Genomic DNA, 21,084 nt, shown 5'->3' with positions numbered 1-21,084 from the left:
ATTTTGTGTGATAACTTCGTTTTCATCGTATTTTGACATTACCAATTTTTTAAACATTTTTTAGATCTGTTATTAAGTTGTAATATTTAGGATATGAAAAAATTCTGTTTTAAAATGGGGATTTAAGCTGTCTATATTTGCTAAAAATTGTGGGATCAAATTTGTTAGAGGTGTGGGAGGGACCCATAGCTGTTCTTTATGAAATTCATTTTGGTTGAATAGTATTCAGTGAGAATTAACATTAAAGCAGTGATGAATGGAATTTGTTTGTGCATTTATTATTGTTAGAATAATATCTAGAATTTTCTTTCTCTAGGCACTATTAGAAACCCTGCAGATACTTGACCAATCTCATAGTGCTATTGAAGTTATACATCAAACACTTGGAACTGCGACAGTATCATTGCTGCCTTTGTTGGATGTACTTGACAGAAGTGAGGTCATTGATCTTCTTTGCAAATGCCTTGCTTATCTACCTAACAATAAGTTAGATCACTTAGTTAGTATTTCTGAGAACTTGGAATTCTTTCAGCAAGTAATTATTCTCAGGTGCCAGATGGTAGAATATGGACATAAACCTTTGTCTTGGATTACACCATGTGTGGAAGCAGCAGAAAACATGCCATTAAGGTACAAAATTAATTTATTAAAGTTAATTCATACTAGATAAACATGCTTATGTTTAATCTAATTTTACATATTACTTTTTTATGATAACTGTAAAAATTGTTTCAATTCCCTATTGAAAATTAAATAACATTTTTCATTAGCATATTGATATCAGTGTGCTGACCACTATGCCTGGTTTGTCATGTAGTTCAACCAGCAGACTGCAGGTTTGAATCCCACCATTGGCATGGATGTAGCTATATATTTTTGGGTGGTAGATGTATTTCATCAGCCAGTGTGAGACTACTGCCCTGCTTATTGGCTTGAAAAGAAGGTTCATGTTTGGTCTCTAGAGCAGGGTTTCTGATTCAGGTAAAGAATGAATAAAAAATACAAAAAAATAGAAAAAAACTCCTTAGTCCACTCATGTCTAACACACTATAGGTTTACAACCTTTCATAGCAAAGAGTCACAAAATAAAACCATAATAGGTAAAGAGTAACATGTTTAGCTTGTAAGATGCAACAGGGTTTAAAAAATTTGGTAAAAACATTATTGAAGAATGCAAAATAAGGTTTTTATTTCTTTGAGAACATTTTCGGAAATGCAGCTGAAAAAATTATTGGGTCCGCATTCTGAAAGAATAATTCTGAGGGATGGGAAAATATTCATAAATTATATTGTTATTACAAAAAGTGCAAGAAGAAAAGCAAGAAAGGAATCCATAAGAGAATAAATTAATACCAGGTTATGACTTGAGTTTAAATTCCACAGTATACTTTTTATGTGACTCCTGCCCATGAAAGGTTTTGTTAACCTGTAGTATGATACATTGGTACTGTGTGTGTGTGGGGGGGGGTATTTATTTATTTCTATATAATTTGAAAATCCTTTGGTCTCTAGAGTCGGATTTTCTAGAAGATGATCATCTTCCAGCTAAAGACAACTATTCAAACTTATATAGTTTGTTTGTTGGTTGGTTGGCAGTATGTATCTTTAGTGACACTTGCGACATAATGAAATGATTGCTGGAACATGTAAGAAAAATTATCAGATATTTCATTTGGAAGCTAACAGATCATCTTCAGTACATTGAAAGTTCAAACAAGGTAGAACAGCAACATGGATTTCAAAACAATGAGCCATGCGCTAGTATAATATATGACTAATTAGAATCCCAATTTTTTTTTTGGTAAGGAAAAGTAGCCATTATGATGCAAATTTGTGTGGTGTAGTAACACTTCAGTACTTTCCTTGAAGAAGTTGTCAGATTCCTAGCAGCAACAATGAAGTAGGCAAGTTCTCAACCAAAAGATTGTGTGGTCAATGTCAACTCCATGTTGTGCTAAACTAGATTTTTCAGGTTTATCATAGATGATATATGATTGGTGTTCATATATCATCTATGATGATTGTTGGATTTTTCTAAGGCATTTGATAAGATACCACACGATAGGCTGTTGCGTAAACTGGAGAATATGGGATTGGAACATAATCTATTGACTTGGATCAGGGGATGGTTAACAGACAGATATCAAAAAGTGGAATACAGTGGGTGTGAATCTGCCAGATTTAAGGTAACCAGTGGTGTACCTCAGGGTTCAGTCCTTGGGCTATTATTGTTCAATCTATACATTAATGACTTCAAGCAGGGTCTATCATCAGATTTGCAATTGTTTGCTGATGATGCGAAGCTAGACAGGGCAATCAGGGATGCTACTGATATTCATCAATTACAAAATGATTTGAATAGACTGGAAATCTGGGCAAACGAAAATGGCTGTCAGTTTAATGTTAGTAAGTGTAAAATTATGCACTTTGGCATGATTAGAGATCTAGTGGCATATTATATTAGCCGGGTTATGCTACAAGAAACTGAAGAGGCAAGGGATCGTGGTGTATTGGTGGATAAGAATTGAAAGTTCAAAGGTCACATAGCAAAAGCTGCAAATACAACTCAGAGGATAATTTCTATGCTGAAGCAAACCTTGACATGTAAGGATAAGGAAGTAATTTTGCCTCTTTATAAGTCTTTGATAAGACCACACTTGGATTACTGTGCTCAGATTTGGTCTCCCAGGTTCCAAGGGGATAAAGAAGATGTGGAAAGGGTGCAAAGAAGAGTTACAAAGATTATATCCGGATTATGGGATTTAGATTATGAGGACAGATTGAGAGTATGTGGATTACAGACTCTGGTTAACAGGAGAAAGAGGGGTGATATGATAGAGGTCTATAAACTTTTGAATGGGTGTTATAGCATTTCAAATGATGAAATTTTTCGTTATATGGAAGGCAAGGAGAGAACATGGGGGGCATCCATGGAAGCTAAGGTTTTTCTCAGTCAAGAAAGAGGGTAAGAGCTAGGTTTTTCTCTCAGAGAGCAGTGAATGAATGGAATAATTTGCCCTTTGGGGTAGTGAGTGCATCTAGTGTAAATGCATTTCAGGGAAGGTATGATAGCTGGGTTGGGTAATTTACAGCCTCCCTCGATGAGTCCTTGACTCCCTGGAGGCCTTAGATAATAATAATAATAATAAAGTCTTTTTTCCAGCAGAATGTCCTGTCTGTCCAAAGTTGAATAGATGACAATCATGGTGAATCCAATACACACCTGAGTACCATGCCTACTTCATTGTTACTCTACAAAGAGTAACAATGTACAAAGTAGTAACTACTTCATTGTTGCTACTACAAGGAGAGTGCTGAGGTGTTACTACACCACACAAATTTGATTCATGACAACTGACTCGCCCTACCAAAAATTTGAGAAAGTCTAATTCTTATCAGTAATAAGCAGTGATAGTTTGATTTTTTTTTTTTTTTTTTTTTTTTTTTTTTTTTTTAAATAAATGAATTCTCACTGTCTACTGTACCATATTATACTAGTGTGTGGCTTGTGTTTCTTTGAAATCCTTTATTGTTCTCCCTTTCGAATTGTTAGTGCACTGAAAACTGATCTGTGAAATTCAGATTGAAGTATCTTAATGTTTTTATTTTTCTTGGGTTACTTAGCCAACCAGGCCAGGAATGAAAATTGGAATTATCATTGTCACCAGAGTTTGATTCAGTGTTCTACATGCTAAATAAAAAATTAGATAATGGATCAATTTATGGCTGTAATGCAGGACAAATTTGGTATGCATAGTGTTTGCATACAGCAACCAGTTTTAACTTTAGTTTATGAATGGACATAGGTTCTTCTTCTTCTTTGGTGCATCAATCCGAAAATTGGTAAATATAGCAGCACATCACAACATCCTGTCTTGTGACTTCCTTTTTATCTCTTCATAACTCTTAGCGCTAGTTAGCATCATTACGTTATTTATATATGAAATTCTTGGTCTGCCTCGTGGCCTCCTTCTACAGTCCCCCATGCCTCAAATGGTGTCCAATTAGGCTTTTTCTTCTCTTATTGATGTGTTTCATTAATGACCGCTCTTCATGAACTATATTCAGAACTTCTTCTCTTCTTTTTTTTTTCTTTTCTGTCCAACTAATTTTCATCATCCTTCTCCAGCACCAAATTTCAAATGTCTCCAACTTTTTCATGTCTTGTTTTGTTAGAGTCCAGGCCTCACAACCATATAATGCAATGCTCCATATGTATGTTTTCACTAGCCTTTTTTTGAGCTGGATGCTAAGTCCTTTACTGGTAAAAATGTTTCTTCTGTTATAGAATGCTTTTCTGGCTAGGATTATTCGTGCTTTAATATCTGATTGGTTTCTTCCATCTTCTGTGATAAGACTTCCAAGATATTTAAAAGAGGATACCTGTTGTAGGTTATTATTTATTTCCAGGTTTATTTTCATTGGATTTGCTTTACTTGTAATTAATAATTTTGTTTCCTTATAATTAATTTTTAGGCTGTACTGTGTGAAGATTTTTTCCATCTTTGTTAGGGTAGCTTTCAGTTTGTTTTCGTTATCAGCTAAAACTGCTATATCACCTGCAAACCGTAGCCAGTTAATATCAATTCCATTTATCTTAGTTCTGGTTTCTATTAGTTCTTTCAGTTTATTTATTGCATTTTCAATGTACAGATTAAACAATATGGGTGAAAGAGAGCAACCCTGTCTTACACCTCTACGTATTTTTGATATTGCGGTTTTTGTTGTATTGCTGGCTGCTTCTATTAGGGCTTCTTGATGCTTGTAAAGATTAAATATGAGCCTTCTATCTCTCCAATCTACCTTTGTTGTTTTTAGGAGGTGAAACATTTGATTCCAATCAATACTATCGAAGGCTTTCTCCAAGTCTAGAAAGACTACCAGAGTATTTTGATTCTTCTCCAATCTTCTTTCAATAACTGTTCTTAGAGCTAGGATTGCTTCTCTTGTCCCCTGCTGTTTCCTGAATCCAAACTGGTCATTGCCAACATATTTCTCAACCTTCTTTGTTAGTCTTTTTTGTATAATTTTGAGTAGTTTCGAAGCATGTGATATTAAGCTTATTGTTCGATGATTTTCACACTTGTTTGCATTATTTACTTTAGGAATGGGTATGATAGAGCATTGTGTAAAATCTTTGGGGATGATCCCTGTTTCATAAATATCCTTTATGATCTTGAAAAGGTATGACTTAGTTATGTTTCCTGAGTATTTTATTAATTCCGAGGGGATGTTATCAGTGCCTGGTGCCTTGTTGGCTGACAATTCATTCAGTGCCCATTAAAATTCATCTTTTAATATAGTTGGACCAATTTCTTCCATATCAAGTCTTGTTTCATCTTCTATATCCTTGTCATCTAGATCTTTTTCCACTATATAGATCTTCTAAGTACTCCTTCCATCTTTCCGAAATTTCTTCCTTATCTATAAGTATGTTCCCCTGTTTATTTTTGATAAACAGGGGAACATTTGAACTTCGTGTCTTGTTTTGCTGGCTTATTCCTTTTATAATGTTATAAGCTTTATCGATTCTTCCAGTCTTTGTTAGATCTTCTATTTCTTTACATTTCTCTGTAAACCATTGTTCTTTTGCTTCTTTACACTTTCTATTTATCATATTTTTTATATGTTTATATTTGTCTTTGCTTTCTTCCTTTAGGGAGGTTTTGTATTTTCTTCTTTCGTCTATTAGATCTAGAATGTCCTGGGTGACCCATGGTTTTTTTATTTGCTTCTTCCTTAATCCTATGCAGTCATTGGTGACCTTGATGATTGTATCCTTCAAATGAGTCCATTTTTCCCTCTATGTTTTTCTTTTCCCTCTCTCCAGTTTTAATGCTTTCATCAGTTTGCTGTTTATAGTTTCTGTGGTTTTCCTTTGTTTTCAGGTTACTTATGTTCCATTTGGGCCTTTTCCTTGATTGTGACAACATTTTAAATTTCAGATTACATTTCAATAAAACCAAATTGTGGTCACTATCAACATCAGCTCCCGGGTAACTTTTGCATGATTTTACTTGATTTTTAAATCTATTTCTTGTCATAATATAATATATTTGGTACCTTCCTATATCCCCTGGCATTTTCCAAGTATACCTTCTTCTTTTTGGTACCTCATACCAGGTATTATTAATGATCAGATTGAATTGGTGGCAGAACTCCAAAAGTCTATCTCCTCTTTCATTTCGGCATCCAAGTCCATACTTTCCCACCTCTCTACCATCTTTGCCTTCACCAATGGCTGCATTCCAATCCCCCATGACAATAAGATTATCTTCCTTCTTGGTCAGTTTGATTAGATTCTCAATATCTACATATACTCTCTCAACTTCATCATCACTGTGGCCGCTAGTAGGCATGTAAGCTTGTATTTTATAATATTGGTTAGTTTTGCTTCTAGTTTTACATTATCAATCTGCTACTACATTTTACTAAGTTGATTACTCTTCTTCCCCATTCCTTATTGAGAACCACCACAACTCCAGTTTTTGCTGTCTCATCACCTGAATAAATGATTCTGTAATCACCACTCCAAAAGTCTCCAATTCCAGTCCATCTCATTTCACTAATTCTCAATATGGCTATTTTTAATCTATCCATTTCTCTCTTCAAATTTTCCAATTTGTAGGAGGGTTCTCACATTCCACGTCCCAATGAATGTACAAGGATTTTGCTGGTTTACGACCTGGGAAGCCTTGCTTCTTCCCCTGCCGTGCGCAAGTATTGAACCATTGTGTGCTTTACTATCTTTTAGAATATCCATCCATACTGCTATCTTACTAGGGAAAAATAGAACAAGGTGGTATCCTATACCTTTGCCTTCCTTGTCCAGCAATAGCCTTCTAGAGAGGTTCAGTGTGCTAGCCATCTCTCATTCCTCATGATTATCTGCCTACCACAGTATCCTTTACACCGTTGTCACTTATGGTGATCTTCTGCTGATCAGAGTGAAAGTTGTTGCTGCAACTTCCAGTGGGCCGTAACATCTCTCCATGTCGCATTCCCACCAGTGGAAATGTGTGGCTTTTTATAGAGATAACCATGCCACTGTCTATCTCACCATTTCCTGTTGGTAGATGCCGTCCCATTGTCCACGACTGCTTATTCACAGGTTTCCCTTTTTATTTGCAGCTGACCTCTGTATCCAGAGGCCATTCCCCTATCCGCAACCTGGGGATGCGCTTGGTAGTATGGGACCCATGCCCCAAGGGATGTAGGTTATATATATATAATATTAATTGTGCTTCAGAGGGTTATTGATGGTGCCAGTATAACAGTTCACTGAAGAAAGCAGGAGCAACTATCTATACTGACACACCAGTGTAGACAATTGCATAGCAAGAATGATCAGACCAGGACATTCAATGCAGCTAGAAGAATTCCAACTGGAAAGGGAAAAAAAAAAAGATGATCACAAGGAAAGCTGAGCCCAATTTGCAAAATCAGCAGGCAACCTTGAAAAATATGCAATATTCAAGATTTTTTCAGCATTACCCACTAATTTTTATGTTGTAATCTGCAAGGACAATTATAAAACAGAGCAACAGTATGGTATAAATTTAAAACAGATATCACATTTGGTTACACTGACATATCATCTGTGAAAATAAGGTCTGTATTAACATGGACCAAGTTCCTAGAATTTTAATAATGATTTTTGAAATATGAGCTGTCCATTTGCTGAAATGTTTAATAAACGAAACTTCATGTTTTATCTATTCCTCTGTTTATACCATGTGACTTTTTGTAATGATTGTTAAAATTCTGATGGGAAATTCAGCTCAGCCTGCATTTCTCATCTTGTGTCAATGCAGAATTTTTCAAAATCCAATTAAGAAGGGTGGCATTTTAGCATGACATGTGACCTGATAGTACATAATTTGTAAAAATCCCCTTTTCTTGTAAATTTAGCAAAATTTTAATATATACTTGATATTATTAATATATATTTTTATTATATTATATGATCTTAGATATAAAGAGATAAGCAAAGCTTTATGGAGCATCCTTGAATCAGAACATGTTTTTTGACTGCAGCTCTTTTAAATTAAAAAATTAAATGATTATATATAGGTTAACACCTATATATTGTCTGCTGTACATATGGCAATTACAATCTTTGAAACCAGAAGTCAGAATGTGATGTGGTAATGAATATGATATTAATGATAAATAAAATAGTGAGAGGGAGAATTTCATTTAATCTCAAAGATTTAAAACCTGAGATATAAATAAGCAAGTCTAAAAGCATAAAAATAATAAGATGTGATGTTAATAGTAAATATCACCATAAAACGTGTAAAGATTAAAAGTCAAAATACATTAAAGAGTAAAGAAATCTAGGACTTAAAAACCATAGATGAAAAGAGACTAATGTAAAACCTCAGAAGTGAAAATATTTAAAAAAAAAAAAAAAGATATGAAAGATGAAATCCATTTATGGAAAGTAAAGCCACAATCAGAATGAAAGAACAAAATTTGGTAGTGTGCATTATGTAGGCTGTGTTAATTAACTAAATTTTAGATCATAGATCTGAAATTTAATGATTCAGCCTACATAATATACATCCCTCCTCTTGGAGCCACCTGTCCATGGTAGAGGGGACCTCCCAGTGAGGGCTTTCTTTTTCTTTACTTCTCCTGAGTCTTTTACTGTCCTCTCTTCCAAGTCATGACAACTGGGATCCAACGCCCTGCTGCCATGTTTGTTGTGTGGTGCAATCCGTAGACATCTGGAAAAGGGGAATCCTGGTAGGCTTGCAATACTTTGGCCTCTGTGCCAGGATCAATTGGCTGCTGGGCTTGCCTGCAAGATTCAACAGTGTTGCAGTAAGTCTTACACTCCATTGTTTGGGCACAGGGCCATGGATTTCTGTGGTGCCAGTATAACATCTGTGGTAGCTCTGGCATACTGCTACTGAGTGTGGTCATTGCTTGCTGGTGAGTAACTGTCCACATGTAGCTCTGTGGTGGGTGGGGAGTGGTGGCATGAAAGCATGAATTTTTTCAGCGGCCTTCATAAAGTCCCAATCAAGTACTGACTAGACACATCACTTGATTAGAGAAGTAAGAAGCAAAAGATGCATGACACCAGTATAAATGTACCAGTGATTCTCATCATCCATGCAACAGGTGAAAACCCATTAGAGAAAAATGTCACTCTTCTTTATTCAAGAGGTTAGGACTGGCAGGATCTCCCAAAACAGTTAAGAAACTACAATCTGTTGATATCTTTGTGGAAACGTTATGTCAACCCCAAGAATATTGCAAGATCGTGATATCCTTGTATTCCGACTACTATAATCATTGAGGGTGGAATACCGATTAATTTTTTATAATTAAGAATATTTGTTGTGGTATAGAACATAATATGGGGTCCGAAGTCTACAGTTCTGAAAGATGGAGTAATATATACTGGCTGGATCCTATCCATCATTAGGGATTATGGATAGCTACTAGTGATTTTTGCACATTGCAGATTCAAAGTATTTATGTCGAGGTAAATGAACCTGTTTCGTCAATCAAATGAATATGGTTATCTCTTAACTAAGTCTTAAAAAAAAAAGTCTCTTCCAGAATGTCCTACATGGACTAGTATATTTATCTGTGCTTTGGCAGGCTCAATGTCACACATCAGACTGCCATGGTATGCATGTTAAAGAGATTATGCAAGCTATTGGCATGAATCTTGACAATGTTACCCACACCGAATATAACATCATCCTTCCATGGCAGGCTTTTCACTCCATCATGTAAGCTCTCACTGTGCCAACTAAGAAAGTCTGATAGTCTGTCTATATGTAGTTATTTAATTTGTACAGAGCAGAACATTCTGGTTTCCTTCCCATCTGTACTGATGGTTCAGTTCAAGTTTTTGACCTCTGTTGGTTGTGCTGTTGTATTTCCTGACTATCATATCTTTTCAGATACCACTTGATTGCAACAGAGTTGCATGTAATTCAACTTGTGCATATAAATGAAACCTCTATACCAAAAGTATATAATTTATACACTCGAGTTCTTTATAGACCATCTTGTCTTGTGTATAATCCATATCCAGTGCTTTGAGAGAGTACAGCTATTATACAAATTGAAGATTCTTAATTTTGAAATTTAGCTCTGCTAGATTCTCAGTCACACTGAAATTAAGGGAAATGAGACTGCAGATGTAGCTCATGCATTTTCCAGGTACAGTTTGTCAGTCCAGTATACAGACAGCTCATGAGATCAAAGTTAATAACCCAATGGTAAGAAGTACTGACAAGTTGCAAAGATTAAACATCTTTCACATTTGTATTTACTGAGGGCTGATGACCATCTATGTGAGAACAATACAACATGCATCTCGCCCTTTGTCACATTCTGGCAGAGTGCCAGATAACTAGCTAATGAGCCATATATAGTTCAGGTAGATCTTATCAGACTCAGATAAATTTGATGTAGTTTTTAACTTTTTAAAAGTAATTAATTTATACAAACATTTGATTATAAATTCTATTTATATATAGATACTACACTATTTTTTTTTTTTTTAATTTACTGTTTTGTTACTGCTTATCACTTTGTGTACAGCTATAATCTTTAGTTGGGCACAGTATGAATTTTGCTGTCTTTGCACCAATAAACTCCTAATCAACCAACCAACAGTATGCCAGACGATGTTCAAACTAATTGTAACTTACAGATGTGAAAGTTTTGTCAGAAATCAAATTGTTGATCAACAACTACACTAGTTCTCAGAAGAATTAGAAGTGAACATATGGCATAATGATCTTTGAAAGGCAATTCAATCAATTAAATAGAATAAGAAACTTAATAAAACAAATGTTTGTCAAATGGCAAGAGGAAGACCAAGATCTAGATGGAGTGATAAGGTTAGTAATGTCTTGGAAGTAAGATATGCAAGATATGATAGTAGTTGAAACTCAAGAAATAATAGCTTAATTTGGAATTTTAATAATAGGAAGCTAGTAATAATGTGTTGGCAGTTATTCATTTAAGGCAATGTTTCCCAAACTTTCAGTATCTGTGTATCCCTTTTAAAATTTTAGTAATGCTGGAGTATCCCCCCCCCCCTCAAGCAAAGACAATTTTGGAGAAGTTATATTTCATTCAAACACAAATAATTATAAAGGTATTTATTTTTTAACATATGCATTATAATGAATTAACATATGAATCATTTTAATTATTACAAAGTAAGAATATTGAATTGGGTAGTCATTTCAGAAAGTAAAGGTGGATTAGGGCCTAAAGGGATGTTGCAGTTTCTATATATTAATGCCAAAAGTATTAGGAACAAGAGAGAGGAGTATTTGGAATTGGTAGTACAACCTCACCAAAAGTTATAGGCATTAGTGAGACTAGGCTAACAGCAGATGTGGTTACAGGGATAGAATGTGAAGGGTAGTATTTCCAGAGAAGATAGGATGGGGGAGGGGTACTGCTGATGATAGCAGATGATTTGCAGCCAAAAAGAATAGGAGATAGGCAAGAGGGTGACCGTTCATTTAAAGCAGTCTGGTGTGAGATTAAGGCCAGTAAGACAAAATATACAGTTGGTTGTTGCTATAGGCCAGGAAGTTTCACAGATGATCTGCATCACCAAATTAGTACAATCAGTACAGGTCAAGTAATTATTATGGGGGACTTCAACTATGGAAATATAGACTGAAAGGAAGAAAGATCTACTTAAGGCAGCATGTGATGGAGGGGACTAGGAATGGGAGAGTTTTGGACCTGGTCATAGGATCAGAAGAGCTAGTGACCATGCGGTCTTGACTTGGGAGATTGTAAATAAAACATGAGGAATATTCTATCAAGAAGGTCGGGGGGGGGGGTACATGTGGAACTACAAGGCAGGTGATTATGACAAGCTTAGGAAGAAGCTTAAATCTGTGCCATGGCATATAACACTGAAGGATAAGGATGTTAGTAATGCACTGGATATAGTTAAGTCATCTAGAACATGGTTTCCATGCCCCGGTTATTTTAATACTTCATCTTCGTGACCCACTAAAATTTTTATGCCCAATAGGTAAAATAAAACAGATTTAAATGTTCATAGGTTAATGAGAAGTGTGATGCTGTTGTTTGTTAACTAGAAACTTCAGGTTTGGAGGAAAAGATAACTTTATTCTTAAATCCGGTTTCGACTTCCAATCAGTTTTTATATTTATTGTTTTAGAAAAACCAGTGTCGAAAAGCCTGTTTCACACTTATAGGTTGTGACAAAAGGCATTAGAAATTTTATCGCTTTTTCTATCAGCTTATTACTGTAGTTAGGATGTTTCAATTCCAACTGTCGCTTCAACTTTGAAGGTCTCATGGACTCGTTTGAAAGTGCCACACAACAAATCACACATAATGATTTGTCATCAGCACCCTTGATGAAACCGAGTTATATGTAATCCTCAGAATACTGTCGGGTCCAGTACATCTTCTTTTTTTGTAAGAGTAGTAGACAACACATCGTGCTGCCATTTGTTAGTGCTGTTCTCAGAACTCATGCCCCAGCTGCACTTCACTCGATTGTTCATTGGTGCTAATCGAAGAGTTTATAACCAGCACATTGTTTGTTTGTTGTTTTTTTATCCATCATTAAATGGGTAATGGCAAGCAAGATGAAGAAAGAATGAAATAAATTATTTAGAAACAATTATAATAATTACGGTTGTTCAGCCGAACCCACCGGGCAAGGTACACGTAATCAGTAAATACAAAAAAATACGCTCTCTTGATGCTTAACGTGGCAGGCAAGTAAAACAAACGCCAGACCACCAAACGATTTAGCTGGTGGCACGGTTGCTGCTGCGCACCCTCGCCATTAGTTGAGCTACTTTACCGCGAACAAAGAGACTGTGAAATGGTGATGCAGATGGAGCGTGTTTTTTGTCTCTATTCATTAAATTATTTATTCATTAGTCCCGATTAAACGCTATTTACTTTTAGAGTTTCGTGAAAAAAAGAAAATCCAAAAATGAAACACCTAGGTTTTCGAGTTTTTTTTAGGGGGACCCGGCATTTAGCTTTCGTGACCCACCATTTGGGAAAAGCTGATCTAGAGGAATCGATATTAAATTGTATACCTAAGGAAAGGAGGGTCAATCAGATAGGAATTAGATGGATGAGTAATATCATTAAGCATGAGCTGTAGAAGAAGAAAATGCTGTGGAGAGGATATAAAGAGAAAGGTGAAGTGAACAGATGAACAGTACAAGCCTCAGGCAAGAAAGATGACCAGCATGGCAAGGAAGGCAAATGGAAATCCCAAAGAGTTCTTTTGTTATGTGGCAAGTAAGAGAAAGAATGACTATGGAAGAATAACCTTAATGAGTGATTATGATGGTCATGAGGAGACAGAAGCAGATAAAATAGTAGAGTTACTGAGCAACCACTTTGAAAGGGTATATCATCCTAGTGAGGTTACTGCTTAACATATGTGACAGACACTAATATGGGATAGAGGAGGATTGGAGATTCTTCGGATATTGCAGAATCTCAGTGTAAATACAGCTGTGGGATTATATAGGGCATCAGCTAATCTAATTTTTTGCCAGAATGTGCAAGGGGAACAAAGGCAATGCCTCTGATTAGGTTCTTTAAGTCTCAATTCTGGTAGAGTTCCAAGGAACTGGAAAGAGGGTAAAATAATTCCTTTGCATAAGAGAGGTTCTAAGACTGCGGTAACAAATTATAGACCAATCAGCATCTCAGGCATGCTGGTAAAAGTACTAGAAAAATTGGTCAAAAAGAGAATTCAAGAATTTGTTTGGAAAGTTGTGAATGACTGAATGAGTTGCCAAACTCAGTTGAGAGTACTTTTTTTTTTTGTCTGTTAATGGACTCAAGGAGAGGTATGATAGATTGTGTGGATAGCTTAGGTCTCCCGTGATGAGTCTTCGGACTCCATGTAGGTGCCCCTATAATAATAATAATAACATATACAGTAGAAACAAAAATTGGAAAATTTTAAATTTCAATAAGAAAAAAATGTTAAGTAGATGAAATTCACTGGTCAGTTACGACCGTCTGGTTTGAACTCTTTGAATTAAAATTTTTAATACAAATAGTTTGCAACAGTGGTCTACAGTGAATGTGATCATATTATCAACTATATACTGCTGTAACAGAAGTCAGTCAATATGTGTGACACATTTTCTTTAAAAGTTTGTTTAGATTTTTAGTTATTGAAAAATTATTTATGGAATAGACATTGACTTAGCTACAATAATAGAAAAAAGTGCCACATACCCTCCTGCAGGCCTGCTGAGTTGTTAGCGTGTCCGTTCTCCAGCCAAGAGGCTGTGGATTCGAATCCTGCCATGGGCATGGATGTTTGTGATTGTCCTACAAATTTTGTGGAAAGGGAATCTGCGACCCTACCACTTATTCTAGCAGAAGACATCATTGCCAAACCATGTGAGGTACGGCAGTGACCAAACGGGGTCACTGCCATACACATGTGACACTTTGAGAAACATAGATGTAAGGTATTGCAGTATAATTCACATAAAAAAAATACTATCGCATGAGCAAATCATAGTAAAGCAAAGTGTCTTAAGGTAGAGTATTACTGTATTTTTTTTTCTTTTTTTTTTTTTCAATTATAACCAGTGCCCTTTTATACAATAGTGCATTTGTTCATGATGGTTTTAGGGACATGATGCTCCTGTGGTCAGCTTTCATGATCTGGTTGTTTAGGATGTCATTGCTCACTGCGTGTTTCATTGTGACTTATAAATGATTAATAACAATTATTTTATTTTACTGTTGTTAATAATGGCAGATAAAATTCAAAGTAAGGGTGCTGTTGCTCCAGTGAAAAGAAAACGTAAACCTATTACATTATATACTTAAATTAAATGATGATGTAGACTAAACTTACTTTGCATAACTGTTGTTACAGTTGTTAAAAATAAACAAAGTGCTACACTATACTCTTTTTCAGATTATCTTGGAAGTAGTGGAATAAGCTACATTTCCGGCTTTTCTTACCATTCGTACTGTAGGCTTATGCTGCATAAAATAGTTCCTTAAATTTTTTACGTTATCACATCGTGTGGTACTTTGTATACAATGATTTTATTACTTTTTCTGGTGCTAGAATTATGTTTCATACCATTCAATTGTTACAGGGAACTTATTTTTGGAAAATGCAATTATCTATCATCTATCACATGGTCTGCCATGTTTAGGGTAAAGTCAGTGGAGAGGAGACCACGTGATAGATAATTGCATTTTACAAAAATAAGTTCCCTGTAACAATTGAATGGTATGAAACGTATAATTCTAGTATTGGCAAGTAAGGAAGTACCACACGATGTGATAACGTAAAAAATTTAAGGAACTATTTTATGCAGCATAAGCCTATAGTATGAATGGTAAGAAAAGCCAGAAATGTAGTTTATTCCACTACTTCCAAGATAACCCGAAAAAGAGTATATAATTAATACTACAGTTATCTGTAAATGTTGCGATCCCATTGCTGAAATGGGAAAAATTTGTAATGGTATAGATTGATGACCAAACCGGTTGGCGTGGTTTTCCCTTAAGCCATGCATTTGAGAAAATTATTCAAAATTTTTTGTTTGGGTAACTGACATAAATTAATTCTTTTTTTTTTTTTTTTTCAAACTAAACTATTACATGCAATTTAAATGTGAGGGGGAGGAATAAGGTGTCAATTCAGTATACGACGAAATTCACTACGTGAGTGGTCTGGAACATAACATGTCGCATGCTCGTACTTATGTTGCTAGATTCTTACATAATTTGTCACAGCAAGCACCAACAATTGGTTATTAGTGGAAACAATTCAGAATTGTAAAGAACAAATCCTATTTTTGTTTTTGGATTTGGAAAATTGTGTAGACTGATACCACCATTCTACACAACTTTCTATATTTTGGACAGTGCATAAAAAATAAGACTAACAAATATCTTGCATCGTCTTTTATCGGAATGCAATGCCTCTATTGCTACTGTGTTGTTATTGCTAGGAGCATAAATGAGTTTAAGGATTGGCATAACAGATATGTTGCTTGCTAAGTGAGACCCACAGTGATCTTCATAACTTCATGGAGGTTTGTTATAATAATAACATAGCCCACATGTTTTCAGTATATTATGGGAGAACTCCAAAATATACTGAAAACTTACCCATCAAGCTTCAGACATTGATGGAATGATCCCGAAACTTAATATGGGGAAAACCTATTATGTAAAAATGTCTAAAATTTGCTGAATAATTATTTGAAAAACCGAATAATTCCTAGTGACTGGCCAGAGTTATTTCTATAATCAGGGAAGAACCAAATTGCTTATTCCAATATAATATAGTGGAATAAGCCTTTTGAACAGTGCATGTAAAATAAGACTAACAAATATCTTGCATCGTCTTTTATTGGAAGAGCAAAGTGGATTGAAACACTGATTTGTAGATTTTGCATTGGTAATGTATTCATATCATAGAGGTGTGTAGGTAGAAATTTTTTCAATAGAAGTTTAAACAATCGCTATTTAAATTAAAACTTTTTTTTTCCAAGATTAAAACAATCTACTATACTTTTGCTTTGTGTTAATTTTAAATAATTAAAACAAACACACATGAAATGGACCTATATAAAAGTATTATATAATTATATGATTTATATTCTTATCTTACAATATCCACTTTTTTCCCCAACCAGAGAAAAGAGGGAAATGATGTTTTATTTGTGGAGATGTATATCAAATGGAGTATGCACTGCAAAAAGTGAGGTATCTCAGCCCACCATATGCATTTCTTGGCTTACAGAACTAATGGGAAGGATAAATATAATTCTTGGTGAAAAAAAGAAATTTGGTTTCACATCAGTACCTGAGGTGAGTTTGTTTAATAAATCTGGCAATAAAAAAAAAACCCATATTTTTCAATTGTATGTTTCATATATTATCCATCCAATCTGTATTTTTCTTTCTGTGGTTGATAGTAAGATACATCTTGCGCACTTTGACAACAGACATTAGTAGCATGGTTACAGTCCCCTAATCCTGTAGACAACCGATATATTCACATTGGCTGCAGTGTAAACAGAAAGGAATAGCCCAGAATTTTAATATATGATCACCATGAGGGTTTTAAGCACTGTAACTTGCAATTGTTAACTCATTAAATATATCTGGTTCAAGGACACAGTCAACTTCTCTGCACATTCCCAAAAAAATACAGCAAAATATCATTTGCCTTATTATCACTTAGTCTGGCTCATTTAATTCTGGTTCCTTTCACCTCCATTCTGGGGTTTCGCACAGGATTACTGTCATCAGAGCCACCTCATTTGCCTGATCTCAACCTCTGAGACGTGTATGAAGGACATGTTCCTGGTTTTAGCAACCTTGAAAGACAGAATGATGCAAATCAAAGCAGATCTGTTGTGTTCCTCTATAAAAAATGTCATTCACAGAATGCAATTCTTAGAACAGCTGAAAGGAGGACATATTGAACTACATCTGTAAGTTATACGAACAGGAAAATTTATTTGTTATGTCTCTTCTAGTCATTACTGTTTCATTAATCCCAAACCGTGCACTTATGGCAAGAAATGTCCCATGGAGACAGAATTTTGTATTATTTTTATCTTCTGTAAATAAAAACCCCATGTTCTGGAGTGTGGTTGAATTGTGTCCAATACATTTTTCTTTACAGGGCTCTAAATACCCCCTCTTTAATTATGGCCACCCTGTACCTTGGCAAAATATAGAAGTATCATGGTGTTTGTCTTGTCCATCTCTTCTGTCATTCTAAAGAATGTGAGCAGATTGCTAGAGCAAAATCTCCTTTTACAAAACCATGCTGTTCTCTGTAGAGGATCCTAGTGTTGTCTACTTACCTTTGGATGCAACTCCTAACAATTTTCCGATACCTTCATCTTGATCCAGCACAGAGATGTTGATTGGTCTGTAATTCATGTATCAGTCTTAGCTTCTCTTGCATAATGGAATTATCTTTCTTCCCTCCCACTCATTAGAAATCATTCATGTGTTGAGACTCAAGTTCGACAACTAGTCAGGGCTATTGCTCTCTTGCATATTACTTCAGTACCTGTCGACAGCTGCAGTATTCAAGTCAACTCTTTGAATAACTAACACCTTTAACTCATCTATTTATATTATTTTATCCATAGAACTAATGGATCTACCAAAACCTTAATAAGGTGATGCTTAACAACAGCTATTTCCTACCACCTGCATGCACTAAGGTTCTTTTCACAATATGGTTTCTACTTCCTTACTATAGCCATCACTCTTCTCATGATACTGGATCCACAACATTCTCTTTTTGTGCTGAGATCACATGAGAGAGGAGTCTTTGGGAAGTAGTCAATTTATTAGAATCATCCCTTCATAGCCAAAACTCCCATATGTAGTCGTGTCATTTATAGAAATATTCTCAGCTACTGTTGCTGGATCCTTTGCTCTTGTATTGTGAGTCCCATCACATGCTGCTTAAGGTGGTTATTGGTGATTTCTATAAATTCTCTTTCCCTCATCTTGCATACTTTCTCCTCTCTCCAGTGGAAATCATCCATAATGATAATCCTCCATGTATCCATAAGATTTCAGTTCACAATCCTCTTGAGATGTTCCTGGTCTGTAGCAGCATCTGGTTGTATCCTGTTAATCTCTTACCTCATTAAATTAAATCATTAGCTATGTAGAATGTGTGCCATATGTGATTTTGATGGTTACGTGGGTTGGGGTTAGAAACTAGAGATGTGTTTTGAGTGGTCTCATGCAACTTTGCATGAAATACATGTAATAAAAGTACAATCTTATACTACCCTGCATCTGTTCCTGCTTTCTTTTACTTCTCCACATTTTGTTTCTTACCTTTCCTGTAATTTTCTAGTCTCTTAAGTTCCCATGTGATATGGTGAAGCACTCATTGAAGCCATGAAATTTCTGAACGTGCTACGTTCTTTCTCCCCCTCCCACTTTTTTTTTTGAAATTATATTTACATGTCTTAACTACATTCTAGCACCATCTATCTCCCTCCTTTCCATAAACTATTCACATTGAATTCACTGCTTTCATTGTTATTACTACACACACTTTATCAGTATATTAAATAACTAAAAAAACACTGCACTCTGCCCAAATTTATTAAAAACAATTAGTAATAAAATTAATATCCATACAGCTAAATATTCAAGTTACAAATTCTTTTTTCCACATTTTCTTAATTTTAACTGTTTGTCCATTTTTTTTTTTTAATCTCATTTATCTCCCTGATTTTTTGTGGTATACTATATTAGTTGTCTCAAATGTATTCTAATTTTCCATTATGTCTTCTTTTTGCCACAGTAAAATCAACACTGTGTTACCTTACTTCTAATTATAACAGTTCTTCAGTTGAGTCTTTTGAAAATAATTACAATCAGCTCACACTACAGCAGACTGATAAGAACCACAGGAATAAATATGCTATAGTGAATTTCTTTTAGCATTGTGTCTGTGGGCTTTGGTTCAGTGGAACTTTTAGCAGTTTATTATAACAGTATTTGCTACAGTGAGAGTTGACTGTCGCTCTCAAAGTATAACCAAATGTAAAGTAAATTACATGCACTATCAATTGGAGCATCATTAAATGATCTTAGAAATTTATCTCATTATTATCCAAATATTATTGGGATTTTAGACTGTTCATTACAAAACAGGGATTTGCAAGGGACTGTGATAATTGTGCATGAAAAAGTCATGAAGGTGGATTTAGTACTACAGTTGACCCTTGAAGAATGTGAGTTTGAACAGTGTGGATCCACTTATACATGGTTTTCATGAATAAATATATTGGAAAAATTAAGAAAAACTAGGTATGCTACGAATGCATAAAATATGTAGATACTAGTCTATTTGATCATTTACTACCATAAAGTATGCACAAATATGTTATCAAATGTTTACAGACTATGCATGGCATTTGCAGTCAAGAGAAATGTAAATAAACTAAGATGCAGTGATAAATCTTAACTGTAATTAATTAGTGTATAGGCTAGGCTACTATGAATCAGTCATATTGCTGCTGCTTTGTTATACCTGTAAATAAATATGAATTTCTTTTCATTTTTGATGTCTAGTATTAGTAATACACATAAGATTCATCATGTAAACTTATGGTATCAATAAATATAGTACTGTAAATGTATCTTCACTTCCTTATGATTTTCTTTTTCCTAGCTTACTTTATTGTAAGAATATAGTATATATATATACACATACATACCATATAAAATATGTGTTAATCGACTGTTTATGTTATCAGTAGTAGTTAAGTTTTGGAGAGTCAAAAGTTATACGTGGATTTTCAAACAACGCAGGAGGTCGTCTCCCCCCCCCCCCCCCCCCCCCCCACACACACACTGTTCAAGGGTCAACTGTACTTCAATCAAAACATATGTGAAATATCTGTCTCTGATCCAATGTGTACGCATAAAGCCAACTTATTTCATAAAGCATTCAAAATAACTGGAGTACAGTTCAGTTTCTCTTTCTTATCTGGTTTAGAATTACAGCTGAATTAGCTGAAGCATGTTTGTTCTAGATGGTTTGCAGGATGAAAAACCAGAGTTTCTAGAAAGAAAAACCCTGCCACCAGCTAACTTACATCCAACTTCAAATGAAAAGCCCTTTTACAAGTTTTTTGCATTCTACACAGGATTTTAATCCCAGGCATGATTATCCTGAGTTATGGAAGTTCAATGATTTAAACGATGACATATCTGTAAACTTTCTATAAGTGGAACAGTTCAGTTCTTGTGGTGCAGAGACCAATGTATTTCACTTAATATTTAAGAAATATGTGGAGGAAAATTTGCAGCCTGATCAAATTGAGACAGGCTTATGCTGGAAATGCTTTGTCTACAAAAAGTATATTCTTGCCAAAATAAAAATTATTGCACAATGTCAGTCATGTGTTGTGGGAATAAATGCATCTGGAAACCATAAAACATAAATCATTATAAGCTAAAAATCTTCCTGTGCATTATTATAACCAGGAGCATGGATGAACCAAGATATTTTCAGATGGGATTAAAAACAAA

At 35.0% G+C, this 21,084-nt stretch overlaps 1 protein-coding gene across 1 annotated transcript in view; it reads left to right on the top strand.

Annotated features, from left to right (window-relative positions):
- Window positions 1-21,084, top strand: part of LOC150099747 (focadhesin) — a 381,450-nt gene that overhangs the window by 354,083 nt on the left and 6,283 nt on the right. Inside the window, exons 31-32 of the mRNA XM_090403693.1 lie at window positions 317-630; window positions 16,692-16,866. Coding sequence (XP_090259819.1) covers window positions 317-630; window positions 16,692-16,866 — 489 coding nt within the window. The remainder of the gene's footprint in view (window positions 1-316; window positions 631-16,691; window positions 16,867-21,084) is intronic.

The sequence above is a fragment of the Typopeltis vanoorti genome, chromosome 14, assembly GCF_054136105.1.
Source record: "Typopeltis vanoorti isolate ZY-2024b chromosome 14, IOZ_Tvanoo_1.0, whole genome shotgun sequence".
NCBI classification, from domain to species: domain Eukaryota; kingdom Metazoa; phylum Arthropoda; class Arachnida; order Uropygi; family Thelyphonidae; genus Typopeltis; species Typopeltis vanoorti.
The sequence above is the reverse complement of the archived record's forward strand: the minus strand, read 5'-3'. Positions and strand labels throughout refer to the sequence as shown.